At 42.5% G+C, this 18,667-nt stretch overlaps 1 protein-coding gene across 2 annotated transcripts; it reads left to right on the top strand.

The window, feature by feature from the left end:
- Positions 1-772: 772 nt before the first annotated feature.
- Positions 773-13,233, top strand: COPS8 (COP9 signalosome subunit 8). Of its 2 annotated transcripts, XM_022568056.3 has the most exons (8): positions 773-920; positions 1,988-2,058; positions 3,174-3,222; positions 4,425-4,557; positions 7,769-7,876; positions 10,000-10,062; positions 11,431-11,478; positions 12,206-13,233. In XM_022568056.3, the coding sequence occupies exons 1-8, from the start codon at positions 843-845 to the stop codon at positions 12,283-12,285; spliced, it is 630 nt and encodes a 209-aa protein (XP_022423764.1). In that variant the 5' UTR covers positions 773-842; the 3' UTR covers positions 12,286-13,233. The 2 variants fall into 2 exon arrangements, with proteins under 2 accessions (XP_022423764.1, XP_089772300.1); XM_089916174.1 differs by lacking the exon at positions 11,431-11,478.
- The last annotated feature ends 5,434 nt before the right edge of the window (positions 13,234-18,667 follow it).

Below are 18,667 nucleotides of genomic sequence, written 5' to 3'. Positions count from 1 at the left end.
GCAACATGGGACAAATGGAAGTCACTTCCCTGGCTGTGTAGCCAAGGGCAGCAAAACAAAGATGTAAATAAATAATTCACAACATAATGTTCGCTAACGATAAGCACCGGGCAGAAAACTAAGGAGGCCAGGATGGCCAGATCAAGTCAGAGGGGATCTGGGAATTAGATCTTGAAGCCCTTTGCAAGCAATGTGAAAGACTGGATTTTAGGAATTTGTTGTTATGCTATCATTTTCATCAGAGCAACAAGATCTGATTTATGTTTCCGAAAGCATCGTTTCGGCTTCGGTGGCTGTGTGGGGAGTAGCCTGGAAGGAGGCAGGAGTGGAAGTCAGGATAACGTTGCAGTTCAGGCAGTGCTGGAGGTCCAGGCCAGCGCAGCTTCCCTCGGAGGTGGGGACGTGAGGTCGCTGGAGGGGAGCCCCGCAGGGCACCGCAGCGCCTTCACCGATGTGGCAGGGCTGCTGAAGGAGTAGGTGCGGGAGGAACCAAAAGTTAGGTTTTGAACGTTTAAATTTGCATGGCCTCAAAGCAAAGTCGTCTAATGGTCCTCAAATATGCACAAAACCCCTCCCGTCCCGACTTTGGCTGCACGCTCTTAAAGCGACTGGCTGCCTTGGAGGCCGGGCCACTCCTCCAGAGCACCGAGAGCGCCGGCCAGAGCGGTAGCATACCCTCCCGACCGCAGGGATGTCCGCTGACGCGGCGGAACCAACGAGGCGCCTGCGCATGGGCGCTCGGCGGCACCGTCGGCTTTTACGTCATCGCGGGCGCGACGCCCCGAGGGACAGTCTGAGGTCCGGCTCGGCGGGGAGGTTCGGTGGCGGGACCGGCCGGGAAAATGCCAGTGGCGGTGATGGCGGAAAGTTCCTTTAGTTTCAGAAAGTTGCTGGATCAGTGCGAGAACCAGGAGCTCGAGGTAGCCATTCGCCTCGTGGGGTCGCTCGTGGCTTCGGGCCGCGCCGGTCTGCAGGGTAACGGGGCCTGGGGCCCACGGGGCTTGGGGCCGGCCCCTTGCGGGCGCGGGAGCTGGGCGTGTGGAGTCTGGGCCGCCGGGGCCTGCTCCGAAGGCTAAGCATCCAGGCCTGGCCTCCCCCAACTCGCTCGGAGCTTTCTGTTGTTTGTCTTCAGCTAGTGAGCCCGAAAACGCTGTGCATCTTTGCTACTAACATCCTTTATGCTTCTCGTATTAAACTAAATCTCTTTCCTCCCCATTGTGGGGAGAGGTGGAGAATATGTATATTATTAAAGACGTTTGTGCAGGCCTACACACAGACCAAGAAGATGTAACTTGTAAGCTTTTATTAATTCGGAAAGCCCTTAGTCTCCTGTGATCACTGAAGCTTACCGTTTGTTTTCAGTAGGGCAGGTGAAGGTTATATCATGCAACTACTAAAGTAATTAAGGGTTTGTTTTTTTTTTTTTCTTAGAAAGGCCCTTAAAGACATTTATAGCATTGGTCTAAAAAGCTAATTAACCAAAGGAGGCAACTGCGAAGAAGCAGCCGCTCACTAACAGACACTTAGTAGATGTCTCCTGAATGAATTAAAATTGAATGAGGGGAGTAGTGTCTTTGTAACTCAGCTGTGATGTTTTTCTCTTTGTTACTCATTTATGTAGCTATTTAACATATGCGGTATAATGGGCAGAATCATATTGCTTTTTAGGAATCTGTTGGAAATACGTCCTGTAATAGTGAGGCTATTTAAATAAGAATTTGAGAACTGGAAAAGGGATCCCATTTAAATACTCCTGTGCGTATGAAGACACAGAGGCCCAGAGGGGGAGAAATCACATCTGATGACAGATCTGAACTTAATACTCTGGGTTTTTAGTGTGTGATACTTCTCTAAGCTGTTTCTCCATCTGTAATAGTAAGTACTATAAAATATACTTACTCTTTAGATGAGTTAAGAAAACACTTCTAAAAATATAAAAGTATAAGAATAAATGAGGGTTTTTTTCTTTTGTTTTTTGGTCTTACAGGCTCCAGGAGGAATTGCTACACCCCCAGTGTATGGTCAGCTTCTAGCTTTATATCTGCTTTATAATGACATGTAAGTACCTTTTACCTAAAGCTAAGAGAAGCGTTTTCCTCAAGAAGTTATTCTTGCCTTGAAGTACCAACACTAAAGCATAGGCACAAGGAGCTATACTTTTTAGTGTAATACTTAATATGTTTATTTCGTATATTGAATCATGACTTAAGAAATTATGATTAGTCTGAGTTATTTTTAAATGCACCTGTTTTACATATACCTTGTAAAAAACATTCCAGTTTGTTACGAGAAACTGCATTGTCAGTAAATTCTTTTAAATCTATTGATCTTTTCTTTATTCTCTTGTTATAAAACCTCTGTCTTTTATGACCTCTGTTTACTTAACTGCACGTGTAAAGTTTACTTTACTGTTTACTTAACTTCCCAGTCTCTATTGAGACTGAGAGAAACTGAAAGGGAAGATTGAGAAGACTAAGAGGAATTTGTTACTAACATGTATGACAGTTCTTGAAAGGTTTTTGTTTTTTAATTTTCCCTAATTCGCGTTCATTGAAGAAAAGTCAGAAAGTATAGTGCAAAAAGAGTCCCTTGTAGTTCTGTAACCCACTGATGGTTACTGTTAAATTTTGTTTTAAATTCTTCTAAACCTTTTCATTTCATACCTTTTAAACTAAACTGAGATTTTCATTATGTCATATGCTTGATGTCATTCAAGCTTGCAAACTCTTTAAAAAAAAAAGAACTACCTTGAAGTTTTGGTGGCTCTATAGCCACTAGTAGGACGAGGGGTCATGATAAGGAGAAAAGCATTGTGTACTGTGTATATTGTCAGGGAATGCCAGGACCCTGAAAGTGTATGAATTTGTTTATTTTATATATGAATAAATTATTTAGGCAGTTCTATTTAAGGCTTTGTAGTGTTGCCTCAATTTAAGATCTGTATTATTAATTAAAAAATTCACTAAAAATGGTAAAACATTACTTTGGTAAAAATATTTCATGTCTTTTATCTGGAAAACCACTGTTACTTCCCCTGGATAAACTCATTATATGAATTTCACTCTGTATTTTATAGAGTATTTTAAAGTATACTTCTGGGATCTAGAATTCTAAACATTTACGGAGGTGATTTTTTTAAATTGCTTATTCTTTCTTGGGGGGGTGTAAATTAGGAATAATGCAAGATATCTTTGGAAAAGAATACCACCTGCTATAAAATCTGTAAGTAGTCTTCAATATACCTTATTACTTTAATATAGTAATGACATTCATTTAAAAAGCAATCTCTTAAAAGTTTCTGTTTTCTTTTTCATGTGGATCACAGAAATAGTTGTTAAACTGGTATTAAAGTTTAAGAATAGATTTACAAATTCCTCTCATCAGAAATTGTAATTTCCCTTGGGTGGTACAGAAATCTGTGCTCAGCTCCTGCCGATCAGGTTTCTTAAGACACTTTGTAGAAGTGTCCATTTACGCAATAAACAACTGGGTCAGTCTAGGTAGAAGTTTGGTTTTTGTTTGTTAGGTTTTTTTTTAACTGATCTGTGCAGTTTCCTATAGTGGTATTTATTTTGCAACTAGTATTATTTACAAGAACACTCTAAAAATAATAATTATTCAGAGCATTAAGATTTTTGCTAATTAGGATTTTGCATTTCTTGTTTTTCGTGTGAGAATAGATGAACTCACTTAAAAGTTTCTTCCAAGATGGAATGAAGTAAATTTTTAATTTCAGGTGATTCACTGTGTCTAGCATAAATGTGAAGTGAATTTTTTGTACATTCACAGAGCATTAATAAGAATCCACCTAACTTCCTTTGTTCATTATTGCTATTCAGCAACAGATCAGATTAGCATTTATACTCTCTTTCTTTCCTCCACATTCTATTAAGCAAGTTTGGAATGTTCCTCCAGCTTTATTGGTTTAAAATAAAGCTGTAAATTAGATGATATTTCAGTGATATTAGTGGGAACTTTATCCTTAGGCTACATTTTATGACGTCTTAGATTGGGAGTCTATATTATTAGCCATTTTGCTACTGTTTTTGCCCTAAGAATAGTTGTATGTATTTTAGGTACATGTATATGTGGATTAGTACATGTTCTGTATACTATACATAAGTATATATGAAATGTAAGTAAATGTAAATCTTCAAAAAACAATGTTTCAGATAACTTAATTCCTAAACTTATTTGTGAAATATTGTTGGACTAATTTCTCATGCCTTAATTTTCTGTTATAATAAAGCGTGCAAATAAATTCTACAGTACTGTTCGAAACACTTGAAAACCTTTTTGATAGTGGTGGGGCTGAAGAAGCAATTACACCTCTTAAAAGAAATGTTGAATTACGTTTTAAGATACAGTTGTTGGTATATGTGCAGAGTGAATATCCTCAAATGAGGCAATGATATTTATTGCAGGCAAATTCTGAACTTGGGGGAATTTGGTCGGTAGGACAAAGAATCTGGCAGAGAGATTTCCCCGGGATCTATACCACCATCAGCGCTCACCCGTGGTCTGAGACGGTCCAGCCAATCATGGAGGCACTTAGAGGTAGTGTTTCTTTGTGGCTCAGAATTAAGTCAGACTAGACCTGTTCCCCTAAGGTGCCGGGGTGTTGAAGTAAGTCGATGATGTGTGTGAAAATAGGTACGCCCTGCTAAGTGAGTAGGGTTTTCAGAAGTCTTTTTTAGATTTGCTGTAATCATGCTTTGATTTCACGTTGCTTGAGTTTATGTCGGCAGCTGAGGACCTCACTGTCTATTAATTTAATTCTAGAAGTGAAGTTGCTTGTCAGTAAGAGGTGTTTTTTTTGCTTCTGAAATGAAATGTAATATTCTATTAAGTCCAGGTCATGAGTTGGATAAGATTTCAAGCCCGCACGTTTGAAAGTAGAGACTGCTTTGGACTCTGTGGACCTCAGCATTTGATGGGGTTGTCTCCAGCTTCTGGATTTGTGATTAATCAATTCAGTACGCATATGCTCAAACTTTTTTTAATCACGCTGAAAGATTGCAAGTCTGGTGCGACATAGCACTGATCCTGCAACAAAACTCCCCCGTGCTTCTCTCTTTCCATTCTCCCACCCACAGCGTTTGCTTCCAGTCTCTTGGTTCCCCCTCTTATGTGTTGTTATACCCTCACTTCTTGTTACCTTGTTTCTCTGGCCACTACCTGCCCTCACTGTCCGCCTTTCTGCTCTGGAGGAATCAGTGAGCAGAAGTTCTTGAGAATCGCTCATCACTCTGGCAGGGCATGTCAGCTTTTCAGGGGCAGGAGGGGGAGGTTGCTTCTGAGGTGCACCTGGTTCTTGGCGTGGTGAAGCAGAGCAGTGTGAGCGAGGAAACAGGAGGCGCTTCCTTTCAGCGTGGGGGAAGTGAGCAGGGGCACGGGGCCGGCCGCGGTGGGAGGGAGGCGTGTGGGGTCACTGCTGCGCCGGCGCAGTGGGGGCAGCTTTGGATCTCTGCACTGGAGGCAGCCTTAACCGCGTTGCATAAGCCCTGAGGAGCGGGGATACAGAGCTTCAGCCAGAGCAAGACAGGGAGGGGGCTGAGGAAATACACTCCCTGCCCTGCAGAATCCCATTCACGGAGTAAGGGAGCCCAGGTGCCACAGGCCTGGGTAGCCGTCCGCCCTGGAATTTAAGGGCAGAGATGGGTTGGGAAGGAGAGGAAGCTCACCTTCCCTTGTGTCTCCAGTGCCGGCAGTTGGCAGTTCCCGGTAGATAATAGGCACATTTAAGTATTTGTTGAACAAAAGAATGAACATTCTCTTAGGGTCTCCCCAGGACTGTCCCAGGATGAATTGCCAGCAATATTAGGTGCGAGCTCAGCTGATGCCACCTTCCAGCTTGTCGTTGTAACGCGTGCCCTCCCGAGGTTACACGTCTCATAGATCTCCCGGGCCACATAGTGACTGGTGAGAATGCAGATGTCAGATTCATTCGTGCTGAGAGGTTAAAAGCCGCCTGAGTGTCTAACTGGTGCTGTGGATCACTTAGCCTTGATTTCTGCTTTCCTTGTCAGTCTGCCGTGCCTCCCCTTGTATGTTTCTCTTCTCTCCATTCTGTTTTTCTCTTTCATTCACATTCTATTCTTGTTCTGTTCCCCCATCTTTTTCAAATCTGAAAATCTGACCAGAGTACTTGAACTAAAGTGAATGTTTTTACAATATGGTAAGCTTGCCAAATGAATGTAGTTTTCGGTGCACCCTTGTATTTTCCTCTTTCATTGTTGCCCTCGGTTCTTTTCCACTGAATGTCTGTAGCCTGGAACAGAAAAAGTTCCTTCATCTCTAAGCTGTATTAGAATCTGGTTTAAGGTCGTTTGCTGAGTTGGTAGCAAGAAGGAAGGAACCGGAAGAGGAGCAAACAGGGGCTCAGTGAAAGCTGGGGAGGGTGTCAGCCTCAGTGAGAAATGACGCGAGGTGATTGACTGCCCGCGATTTTTCAGGCAGATGGGAGCACAAAGCCTAGGGCTGGGGTCGGGCCCCCTTGGGTCCTGGTGAGACAAGCCTGTGTGCAGCACATACTTCCTTAGAGATGCTGGGCCCCTCGGGGGATATAAAGATATAAAAGCCCTCCTGCAGAGAACTTCCGGATGTAGTTGAGACGATGGGGTGGGGAGGGGTGCAGTGTACACCATAGGTGGTAAAAGATTGTGTGTTCAGTAAGTAAACGTTTCTGTGAGTTCAGAGAGGGGCGGAGGTTGCAGTGACTCCAGTGCCACAGGGAGAGTTTATAAACAGACCTGGGACTAGAAGAGAGGAGGGCGGTTCAGACCACACAGCAGCATAAACCCAACGCCACAGGGATGTGAAGGTGTAAGGCTCCTCTCTGAGAGCCAGCAGGCCACTTTGGAGCAAAGTGTGTCTACGGGGATTGATGTGGCTGTTAGGCGGTGTCCCAGGAGTGGAGAGCGGATTTTCTTATGTTGCAGGGCTATCTTGTACGTGTATACTTGCCTATTAAGTGTGGAAGGTAAAATCCAGAATACTTGCTAAGCATGTTGAAGGCAGGTGGAGGATGCTTTGTGTTACTCAAGGAGCAGTGGGCGGGAAGACAGGCCAGCTGGGCTCCACTTTCTACCATTTGGTTATTGTCTCTGCTTCATTCCTGAATTATTTAATGTGGAAATTTAAGCCTGGGGGGCGGAAATCCCACATGTGGTCTCCAGGGAGGAGGTTTTGTTGCTGGAATTGCTCGCAGCCCCTTTCTGTGAGGCTCAGTCATTCAGGATTTGCACCTGAATGACGTCAAGAGTTCAGAGTAGACTTGAAAGTTAGGAAGGTGCTCTAGTTACAAGGTTTGCTCTGCAACTCCCAGGTGTGGTCCTATAGCAGAGGCCCTGATGAGAAAGGCCAACTAATTATGGGACTAGGTAATTTCTGCTCCATTCTTTCTAGTTTTTATAAGTGAGATAAAAGAAAAATTTTGAAATATACATCCCCAGTGCATCCCAAATTTAAATGAAATTTTCTTAGAGCTGGAGTCTTGCATATATTAACTTTTTTCCATCTTTGTAATTTTTATTGTCACCTGAGATTTTTTGACCTAAGAGGAAGTGCATGTGTTTATTCAGCAATATTTGAGCCCCTCTTACATGTTAGGCACCTACAGCTGTATCTGTAAACACAGAAATTTATGTTGATGTAGTCTTGCTTATCAAATTTGGACAAGGACAGTGATGTAATAATTTAATTGTGTGTTTCAAAAAATGCCAGCTCTTGTGGTTCACTGTTTGCCAAACCTCCCCTCCCACAATAGATGCCACCCGGAGGCGAGCCTTCGCCCTGGTCTCTCAGGCATATACCTCCATCATCGCCGACGATTTCGCAGCCTTTGTTGGACTTCCCGTGGAAGAGGCTGTGAAAGGTATTTGGGGCTTACTTTTTACTTTCAAGGAAAACGGAAGTGTAAATTATAGGTCCACGGTCCCTTATCTGAAACCATTGGAACAGGATGCGTTTTGGAGTTCAGGTTGTGTGTGTTCTTTAGAAAGGTGATAGCAGACCTGCACTGCACAAACCGCAGCGACCAGCGCCATGTGGCCGAGCCCGTCGTGGTTCTGCAGGCCCGCACGGAGGGCAGGCCCGCACACACGTGGCGCCAGGGGAGAGTGCACAGAAAAGGCTTGGGGCTTCACATCAGATTTCGCCACCATGTGAGTTAAAGAAGACTTTTTGGTTCATAGAGTTTTTTTGACTCCTGCGTGTGGATGAGAAATTTCGGGTTTGTGTTTACTAAAGCACTTTTTGCCAAAGACAGGCACCAGTTAGAGATGTCTTAGAACAGGAGCTTTGTAAAGGAATACTTTGCCATTTTTATGAAATTAACATTTGACTGTGTCTTTGAGATGTACCCTTGTTGCATGTGATTATTCTAGCTCTTTCCTTATGGAACCTCTTTAATGTTCCTGTAGTTATTTCTTATCATGGTACCCATGGTCTGACCCCTGAATATTTTCTACTTTTATCTCTAAGACCTTTGATCAACTCCTAAGCCCTACTAAGTGATAGTGAGCCCTCCAAGTTGATGCCAGGAAGGAAAAATTAGAGCTGCTGTTGACTAAGAGTGGGAGGGAAAAGGAAGGTGGCGAGAACAGTGAGTTACTGGAAGAAAAAGGTAGCGAATGGGGGTACAGAGTCAAGCATTCGATAACATTCCCACATCTGAGCCCCAGGTTACAGCATAGTTGTTACAAGTGGTAGAAAATGTGAGATGCAAGAAAATAAAGCATGTGCACGTTATTTGCTTCTAAACATGCCAGGTGGGTAACATTATATTCATAATTCTGAGCTTAAACTTTGTAACGTCTAAATTATTTCTCTTCCTTTGAAAATCAGCACGAGGTGGGGGTTTGGTTGGCGGGTTTTCTCAGGGAAGGAAGTTTTAGTTGGTCTGGAGCTCGCATTTAGAAATCCCTGTTTCACCCTTCCGTGGTGAAGGCGGTCTCATCCCAGTATCCCTTTTCAGCCCAACTTTTCCCTCACCATTTCTTAACAGTAACCTAGGTGCTTGCACCCCACTCTTAGCCACTGGTTTCCAGATGTGCTTTTGCATTTTCATTTTTCAGGTCATGCCCAAACTGTCCCCCCCCCTCGCTAGGTTGCTGTAGAATATTAATACTGCATGTGCCTCGTGGCGTTGTTTTACGATGATGGATGTGTTGGATTCTCCAGTCAAAATATGAGCTCCACTAAGCACCACAGATTATAAATTTCCAAGGCCTAGCACAGTTCTAGACGCATAGACGGCAGGTTAATGAACGTTCTTATAGTAAATCATACTGTTACTTACTAATACAAACATTTATTTGTTTTGACTATTTTGAAATTGATCCATAATTTATTATCTAATAAATAGTATATCCCAGAGTCCATACTCTTTAACTGACTGAGTGTGAATCCTGGTACCCTTCCCCATGCTAGCTACGTGACCTAAGGCAATTTACTGGAATTCTCTAAACTTCCTTTTCCACGTCTGTTCAATTATGGTGCTGTGTCCCCTCTACAGAGTTGTTGTGGTGATTACATAAAGTGATCCCTGTAAAAGCACCTAGCACAGTACCTATTGGCCAGCCTTCTGTGTTGTGTATGTACGCTGTTGTTTTTATTATCACCATCGTCTTTGTCATTACTGATGTAATGATTATAGAAAATACTAAATAAGTCTTCCTTATGTCTGTCTTTAATAAGGTTTGATCAGGTTAATACTATTATATATATATATATATATATTATAGAAAATTAACCATCTGTTAGTGATTATAGCAGCCTGATAGAGTAAAATCATAGATGTTTCAGAAATATTTCAAAAATAAGTTCCCATGAGAATGCTGTCTCTAGTATACCCTTCTAGTTAAAAATACACATTACAGGTTAATCTACACACGTCAGGTCCCCCGTACAAGTAGTGTCACTGACAGATTGTGAATCTTGTAAATGAAAAGTTTTTGGTTTTTTTAATTCATTTCTGTGTTAAATACACATTTTTAGGTATCCTAGAACAAGGATGGCAGGCCGACTCTGCCACGAGGATGGTCATGCCCAGAAAGCCAGGTAGGTGGAGCTCTTCGTCCGTCTTGCAGCACTGAGCTCTTGTAAGATCACTGAAGTTTTTCAGGCATTGAATTTGAATAATTTGATATAAAATTCTGCTATACTAACAAAATGAGAGTAACTCATGTTAAGTTCAGATATAGGATGGACACTTAGGGTAGAAAGGATCTTAAAGGTCACCTGGGGCTTCCCTGGTGGCGCAGTGGTTGAGAGTCCACCTGCCGATGCAGGGGACACGGGTTCGTGCCCCGGTCCAGGAAGATCCCACATGCCGCGGAGCGGCTGGGCCCGTGAGCCATGGCCGCTGAGCCTGCGCGTCCGGAGCACACTGAAAAAAAAAAAAGAAAAAAAAAAAAAAGTCACCTGGTTTTACCTTAATTTTTTTTTAATGTATTTCATACATAAACTATTTTATGTGAGTGTTTCATAATCTTTATTACAACTTAATTTTTAATAAGTATTAATCTCTCGTTCTTTTATTTATGGGGCCATTTCTAACTGCTTATTCTTAATATCTATTGCCTTTTAAAAAGATATTTAAGATATTCAGAAATTCGCCTTTTCTCCTCATGCTGTAGACACATAGACTCTTCTCCTAAACAAGATTTTCAGTGGCTTTAACTTTCACAAAATTAAGGTCTCTGACCTTTACAGGCCTTAAATGATTTGGCCTGTCCTCGTCTCCACCTGAATTCCTGGTCCCTTGGCCTTCCTCTCTGAAATGAGCCACGTTCCTTCCTGCAAGAAGGCTCCACTCCCTCCTGCTTACCAGGAGTGGCCTTTCCTGCCCTGTCCTTAGAGCTGGCCTCAGTGCCCACATCCATAAACCTTCTGATCTGCCTCATCCCAGAGTTCCTTCCGTCTGCTCTGAACCCCTGTTGTTAGACATTGTTGACCGCACAGTAAAGTGGTGCACAAATCTCCATGTGCTCGGACCTGCGAGGGTGCAGAGGAGTGATGAGAGGGGGTCCTGTCAGTCTAGATGGGGAGAGAAGACTGCTGCAGTAAAAAGCAATGTAATAAAATAGAGCGTAACTGTTGTCTCTGTCTGAACGCCACTGCATTAAAAATGACATGTTCTGGGCTCCCCTGGTGGCGCGGTGGTTGAGAGTCTGCCTGCTGATGCAGGGGACGTGGGTTCGTGCCCCGGTCCGGGAAGATCCCACATGCCGCGTAGCGGCTGGACCCATGCGCCGTGGCCGCTGAGCCTGCGCGTCCGGAGCCTGTGCTCCGCAACGGGAGAGGCCACAGCAGTGAGAGGCCCGCGTACCGCAAAAAAAAAAAAAAAAAAAAAAAGAAAAAATGACATGTTCTATGTGAAGGTTCTTTACAATGACTTCTGTAAATTGGGCTCTACATTTTATTTAGTTGCAGGGGCCCTGGATGTTTCCTTTAACAGGTTTATTCCCTTTTCAGGTATGTATTTTCATATGCTCATTTAAAAATTGTTTCATCGTTTTTCTTGTTTGCTGTTGTAGTATTTATTTTTCTTAGCTCTAATCTTATAAACAAAGGGATGAAATCCTAACTTGGTATTTATAATAGTACATCCGGTTACAACCGTGAACGTGTGGACTCCCCTCTGTAGCTTACCTGGACGTAGTGATCCCCTCTGGCCTGGCCGCAGGGTGTCCCTGTAGAGGAGGTGCGATCGAGCATCTCACCAGCACTGACACAGACGCAGCCCCAGGCTGACACGTAGTAGCTTAAAAGTTAGAAGTAAACTTTTGGGGGATGGGGTCCTTTGTGGGTTTTCTGTTCACTGACAATTGAGTAGTCTAGAGGAGTGCCTGGCATGTGGCTAGCACTAGGTGACTGTGGAAGTAAATGTCATGTGGGGAGGGTCTTTCCAAGAAGGGCTATGTTCCCTTGGTAGACGGATTACCTGTTAAAAGTATTTTTAACCTTCGCGTGGAAAACTTCAGTAACAGCAAAGCCAGACGTGCCTTTACTCCCAGTTTGGGAAAACTACTCATAAAAATTGACGCTTCTTGGCTTGTTTTTTTTAAATGTCCAAGATCAAGGCAAAGCTAAGAAAGTTTCCGTATTGTTAAATTAAAGACATTGGAGGGCGGGGGTGGCAGTACCAAAGGTTTGTGACCCTGGTGTCTGACTTGAGTGTGTTTCTGTCTCCAACGCACAGAGCCTGCCCCCGTTCCACCCATCCCCAATGAACAGCAGTTAGCCAGACTCACCGATTATGTGGCTTTCCTCGAAAACTGACTTATCATTCTGAGTTCAAGATCCACCTTCAGCATCCTGAATACTGACAGAAAAATGTAAAATTTTTATTTTCAATTTTATTGGATGGATTAAGCACCTCAGCATTCCTTACTGAGTATGTGATAAAATACGTATATAATATAAAATATATTATATATATTTTGTCCTTAAACATGCTGAATGGTTGTTGAAACAATTCTCATTTTGTAATATTTGACAGTTTGGACGGAGCCCGTCAGTATTAGGCAGTCAGTTTATATTTCCTAGTGACTCGGGAAGTACAGCTCTCCTGCTTCGTGTAGAACAGTGGTTGTCAGCTGTCTTCTTCTGCCCCAGCACACAGCACACTCCCATCTCTACCACAGGTTGATAGTTGCAGTGATGCGTCTGGGGTTTGAGAAGGACTGTCCCCAGGGGCAGGATCTGAAGCGCTGGGGACTCTAATTCACCCCCTTTGGAGAATATGCTCTTTTTCTCTCCCCTCCTGAGAATCACAAATGTAAAATGCTGAGATAGAGCTGAGGAACAAAGGCCATCTCCCTAGTAAACCAGCTTGTTAACTTTAGACTTTTTTCTAAGAGTGTGAGTACATCCATTGCTGGCAGTGGAGGGCTTGCCATGAAAATGCGACTTGTTAAAGACATTCATGAGAAGTATTAAGTTGTAATATTTCCTTTCAGAAGAAGGGAAACGTAAGTGTGGAATGCATTGTTTGGGAAAGAAGCGATGAAGTGACACACTTTGTACAGCTGTCCGCAGCCTCTTGGCTGCTTATGTTTGGCCCTTGGGTCAAGTTCTGCCCTTTGGAGAAATACTGAACAAGTCTTTCATGTTTTGTGTGACAGCCCTCTGAATATTTGAAGTTGTTTATTGTATCTTCAGGTTAAAACCACCCCCTAGTTCATTTATTCTGCATTTGTTCAATAAATATTTAATTGAATTTTTCAACTGTTTTTTCGAAGGTAGTTTCTAGAAGTTTCACTATTCTGTCTTCCTGTGGATGTGTTCTAATTTGTCGTTGTCTCTTTTAAATTACAAATTTCTTAATTAAATAGAAATGACCTATATAGTGGTAATTACATGATTCATGTTTTTCACTCATTTTAAATAGACTTTACCGGCTATTTCAGCTACTGTTAACATTTATGGAAATACCTGTTAAATTAATGTTTTATTTAACCTTGATATAAGTCATGTTGTTAAAACTTCTTATTTTACAGTTGAGGAAATGGAAATTCAAGAAATCAGAGGATCAATAGCTAGAAAGTAACAATGCTAGTTTGCTAGTCTTTGAACTTCTAGGTTTAAGGACAAATTGTATCCACGGGTCTTAGTTTTAATAGATTGGAATCAACCCAAACGTTCATTAATAGGAGACTAGTTGAGTAAACAGTAGTGTACAGTATGGTGGCGCCATGCAGCTGTAGAATGCATGCATGCATGAATGAGTGAAGACCTCGGTGTACTAAAAGTGATCTCAAGTGAAAACACAAAGTACCGGGGGTTTATACTGTTATTTTGAGGGTAAGAAAGGGTGAGTGGATATACAACTGTGCATACATGCATATTTACCTGTATTTCAAGCAGAAGCCATTGAAGGATAAACCAAAAACTAATAAAAATGGTTCCCTAAAATGGAAGGGGAGGACAGTCGAGCATAGAGAAAAAATTATTTCAGGTGACTCATAGTATTTCATAGTATTTTGTTTTACATCATCAGTGGGATACATACAAAGGACAAAAAAATCTCAAACTACTGAATATGGTTTCATGGTGAATTTCAAAAACGATTTTGTTAATCGTTATTTGATAATAATTACCATTATTATTAAAAGTATATTGTAGGATAAAACCAATTGGAAATTACATAATTTAATGTTAGAAGCTAATCTTAAATTTGACTCAACAACCTCATATGGTTTATTTTTCTTTCTAAATAGTAAATATTTCCTAGCTCTGCCCATCTGTAAAGGCCTAGAAGAATTATAAGCCAGTAACAACGAGAACCACTAATGTCCAGGTTGTGGTCTCTAAATTCCATTTTCAACTACATAGAACAAGAACTTATTTGCAAAATGGTTAATACTAGGTCTGGGGCAATAATTGTAGATCGGGGCTTCCCTGGTGGCGCAGTGGTTAAGAATCCGCCTGCCAATGCAGGGGACCTGGGTTCAAGCCCTGGTCCAGGAAGATCCCACACACCACCGAGCAGCTAAGCCCGTGCACCACAGCTACTGAGCCTGCGCTCTAGAGCCCGTGAGCCACAACTGCTGAGGCCTGCGCACCTTGAGCCCGTGCTCCACAACAAGAGGAGCCACCGCAATGAGAAGACTGCGCACCACAACGAAGAGTAGCCCCCGCTCGCCATAATTTGAAGGAGTTCCCACTGGCTAAACATGAGACAAATTGAGCATGAAAAATAGGTATATGTGTTTCTATTTTTAATCGCAAGGTCATAATTATAATATTAGAAAAACCTCATCATATACAAGAAAGTACACTCGCTTATTTATCAGTTTTCAGAACAATGAATTGATGCCCTAGCAATCTCCACAGTAATAAAATGGAACCTGCAAAGCAGCCGGCTAACCAGTGAGGGGAGATTCTTTATGGAAGAATTCCACCTAAAATACAGATAGAAAATCAGTACTTGCCGCCCCTCATGAAATAAGGGGAATGAGCATCCGTGGCAGCTGAGACCACGGGGTGAGAATCAGCCCATCCTTGTGCTCTGGCTGCCACCGAGACCGCCAGCACGCAGGTGTAGTCTGACAGCACCTTGCTGCACATCCAGTGAGGGTTACTGTGACACTGCCACAGGGGCTGCCCTTGCAAACCCGGGGAAGAGAGTTAGCTCTTCAGCAGCTGGGCACGTGATATGGTGAGTAAACACTCCCTTCCTTGTCTTAGGAAGACAGTTCCAGGGTACGTGCTCTACCTGGTTCCTGAAAAGACCCCAAGAAGATTGAGCTTTGGTTGCCCATTGTAACCAGCCTGTCTGCAGCATGGCCTGGGACTGTTTCTTCTTCATTTTGCTTTTCCCAGTTCTCCATCTCTTTCCTGGAATCAAGAGCAGTGATCCACCTGTGCATGGAGGCTTAGCATCACTAACAGTGGCACAAGTGGGCCTGGTGTGGAGCCATAGTAAACGCGTAGCATCAGCCATAAGTTTTCTTGTCAAAGCAAGCCCCGCTCCCCACAAAATGAATGTGAATCTAATCAAGGTTTTAGATTTACCTGCTCATTTATATGAAATGTGGGAATCGGATGAACAAGTTAAACACCCCACTAAGGAGCAATCAGCCAAATCTAGAATGAGGGGAATTTAGCAGGACAAAGAACTGAGTTTCCTTAAATAAATAACGTAAAAAGAGAGGTGGAGGTGGCGATAAGGACATGCGTATTTCTGCTCCTGGCTGAAGTACTTTCAGGCAGACCCACAATGTGCCAAGAACTACAGAAAGAGGGATACATAAAATACAAATCTGACGGCATTGGAGAGCGCCTGGAGAATGAGGAGCTGAGGTTTGAGAGCAGAGAGGCTCATGAAGAGGTTATATCTGCAGCAGCCTCTTCCTGGGGTGTGTGCCGATTCTGGTGCCACTGCTAAGAACCGAGCAACGCGTGGGACTTGGGTATTTTCACAGGGCTGGAGTGCTAAAAACAGGACTTGAGAGGGCTAAACCACACTGCTGTTTATCCATCTGGTAAACTTCAAGGCTCCTTGGGGTAGGAAGTCAACAGGCCAAATCCAAAAATCCATTTGAGTACAGCTTGGTTTTCTTCAGCCCGCTGTGCTGGGCTTCAGTCAACATGAAAGGCTCGGGGGTCGTGAGGTACCTGTAAGCATAAACTAGAGTAAACCATTAGTAAAACTGCAACTGGAGGATACTAGAAACTATTCAAACTGAAGCACAGAAAGGCATTGGTACACAGCACAGAGACAGACCATGTAGTGATTGGAATCCAAGAAGGAGAGAGAGGATAAAGAAGGAGAATAATACTTGAAGTACTGGCCAGGAATTTTCCAAAACTGATAAAAGAAATCAGGACACAGATTCAGAAAGCTCAGAAGACCCCACACAGGATAAATACAAAAAACCACACCCTGACACATCATAGTAAAACTACTGAAAACCAAAATGCAAAATATTAAAAGCATGGGGGTGCAGGGAGGGGGACTTTCTCTTCAAAGAAGCAACAGTAAACCTGTTGCTGCGGTAACAAATTCCCACACACTTGATGGCTTAAAACAGCAGGGGTATATACACTTACAGTTCTGTAGTTCGGCAATCTGAGATGAGTCTCATGGGCTAACATCAGCTGTCAGCGGGGCTGCATTCTTTCTGGAGGTTGTCGGGGACAGTCTGTCTCTTTTCCCTTTCCAGCTTCTAGAGGCCGCCTACATTCCTTGGCTCGTGGCCCTCTGCCTGCATCTTCAAAGCCAGCAACGTCGGGCTGAGCCCATACTACCCTCTCTCTGGTTCTCTTTTCTGCCCCCTCTTCCACTTTTAAGGATCCCTGTGGTTGGTTACATTGGTCCCACCTGGAAATCAGGATAATCTATTTTAAAATAGGCTGATTAGCAAACTTAATTATATCTGCTATCTTAATTTCTCTTTACCATGTAACCTAACATGTTCACAGGTTCCAGGGGTTAGGATATGGATGTCTTTTGGACCATTCTTCCTACTACAGGAATCAGTTCAACAGGCAACAGGAATATGTAATTCTAAATGTATCATTAAATCTGAAACTAAGTCTAATCAAGCAAGAGTTGACAACTGGGAGTCCTCTGCAGTCATGGGCGGGGGCATCACTATCCTATCAGACATAAAACCAGTGCAGAGCCTCTGTTATTAAGAGCAAGGCACTGGAGCACGAGTAGCAGACAGCGCAGTGGAACGGAACAGAGACGAGAAGTAGACAGATGCAGGGATGTGCTATAGGATAAAGGTGGCATCGCAGAGCGCTGGGATAAAAGCAGACTTTTTACCAAATGGTTCTGGGAAAACTGGTTAGCCGTTGGAAACCTAGAAAGATCCATAAGAATAAAGTACAGGTAGATTGGGGATCTTGATGCCAGAACTAGAAGAAAAGATGGATGAATTCCTCTTTAACCTGGGCAAGGGAAGGGCCTCTGGCTCCCTGATTAAAGAAAAGAATGATCAATTTGACTACCTAAAAATAAAACATTTGCATGGCCAAAAATAAACTCAAACAGGTGTCTGACAACTGAGAGAAAATATTTACAACATAAAGGACTAGTAATATTCCTAATACGTAAATTGAGGGAATTGGAAGAAAACAGAAAAAAGTGACAAGAGACATGAATACACAATTCACAAGACGTGAACACAATTCACAAAAAATTTATAAAAGTGGCCCTTAAACATGAATAGATGTTCAACTTTATTGGTAAGAGAAATGCAAATTAGAAACAGTGAGTTAACCCATCCAATTGGCAAAAACTAAGAGTTTAACTGCATTCTGTTGTGAAACTCTGGGGAAACTGGTTCTCATGCTTTGCTGGTGGGAATTCGCATTGGAACGGTTCTTACAGAGGGGGATTTGGCAATATCTAAGAACTACATAGTCATTTACTTTTTATCCCAGCAACTAATCTTTAGGAATTTACCCTGAAGATTCAACTCCCACAATATAAATATAAATATACACACACATACTCTAGGTTATTTATTGCAGCATTGACTTATTGCAGCATTGTTTCTGATTGTAAAGAATTTGGAAACAACCTAAATTGCTTATACATGAATAGATGATCATATATCCATGTAAGGGAGCGCTACGTATCTGTAATAAAGGATGGTGACAATCACTGATGTGGAGGGATTTTCAGGCTATGTTGTTAAGGAAAATAAAGCAAAGTGCATAAAAATGCCTAGAGTATGCTATTTTTTTTGTGTAAGAGAAGAGGAAATAAAATATACCTGTATTTGCTCCTCAGTGGAAACACACACACGCACACACACACACACACACACACACACAGGAAAATAATGGAATTGTTTGCTTTCAGGGTATGGGAAGGAATGAGATGGAAAGGATAGAAAAAATTGGGGAATTAGGGTCACTTTTGTACAGTTCTGACTTTTGGAATTATGTTAATGTTTCACATATTCAAGGAAGAAATAATATAAATGGTGATGGAGGTGTGGGGAGGAGTGACCCTGTCTGCATTTCAAATGAATAACGTAACTGCCCTGAAGGCAAGGGACGTAACTCAAGTAGGTTTCAAACATGCTATTTAGATGTGTCCAGAGGTTAAAGACAAAAGAACTTTAAACATGTTGAACTCCAGTTAGTGGGTTTCTTTTGTGCAAAAGTAAAAGTTAGCAGTTCTGAAACTACTTTGTGTGTA

Source organism: Delphinapterus leucas, chromosome 8, assembly GCF_059928025.1.
Source record: "Delphinapterus leucas isolate spDelLeu-1000000601 "Yukka" chromosome 8, BTC_Dleu_Yukka2, whole genome shotgun sequence".
NCBI lineage: Eukaryota > Metazoa > Chordata > Mammalia > Artiodactyla > Monodontidae > Delphinapterus > Delphinapterus leucas.
The sequence above is the reverse complement of the archived record's forward strand: the minus strand, read 5'-3'. Positions and strand labels throughout refer to the sequence as shown.

Bases quoted from the DNA above. Each gene is read 5' to 3' on its own strand.
- COPS8 (XM_022568056.3), top strand. From the start codon at position 843: ATGCCAGTGGCGGTGATGGCGGAAAGTTCCTTTAGTTTCAGAAAGTTG. The intron at 10,063-11,430 runs GTAGGTGGAGCT...CATTTTATTTAG, and splicing joins GGTCATGCCCAGAAAGCCAG to TTGCAGGGGCCCTGGATGTT. The intron at 11,479-12,205 runs GTATGTATTTTC...TCCAACGCACAG, and splicing joins CAGGTTTATTCCCTTTTCAG to AGCCTGCCCCCGTTCCACCC.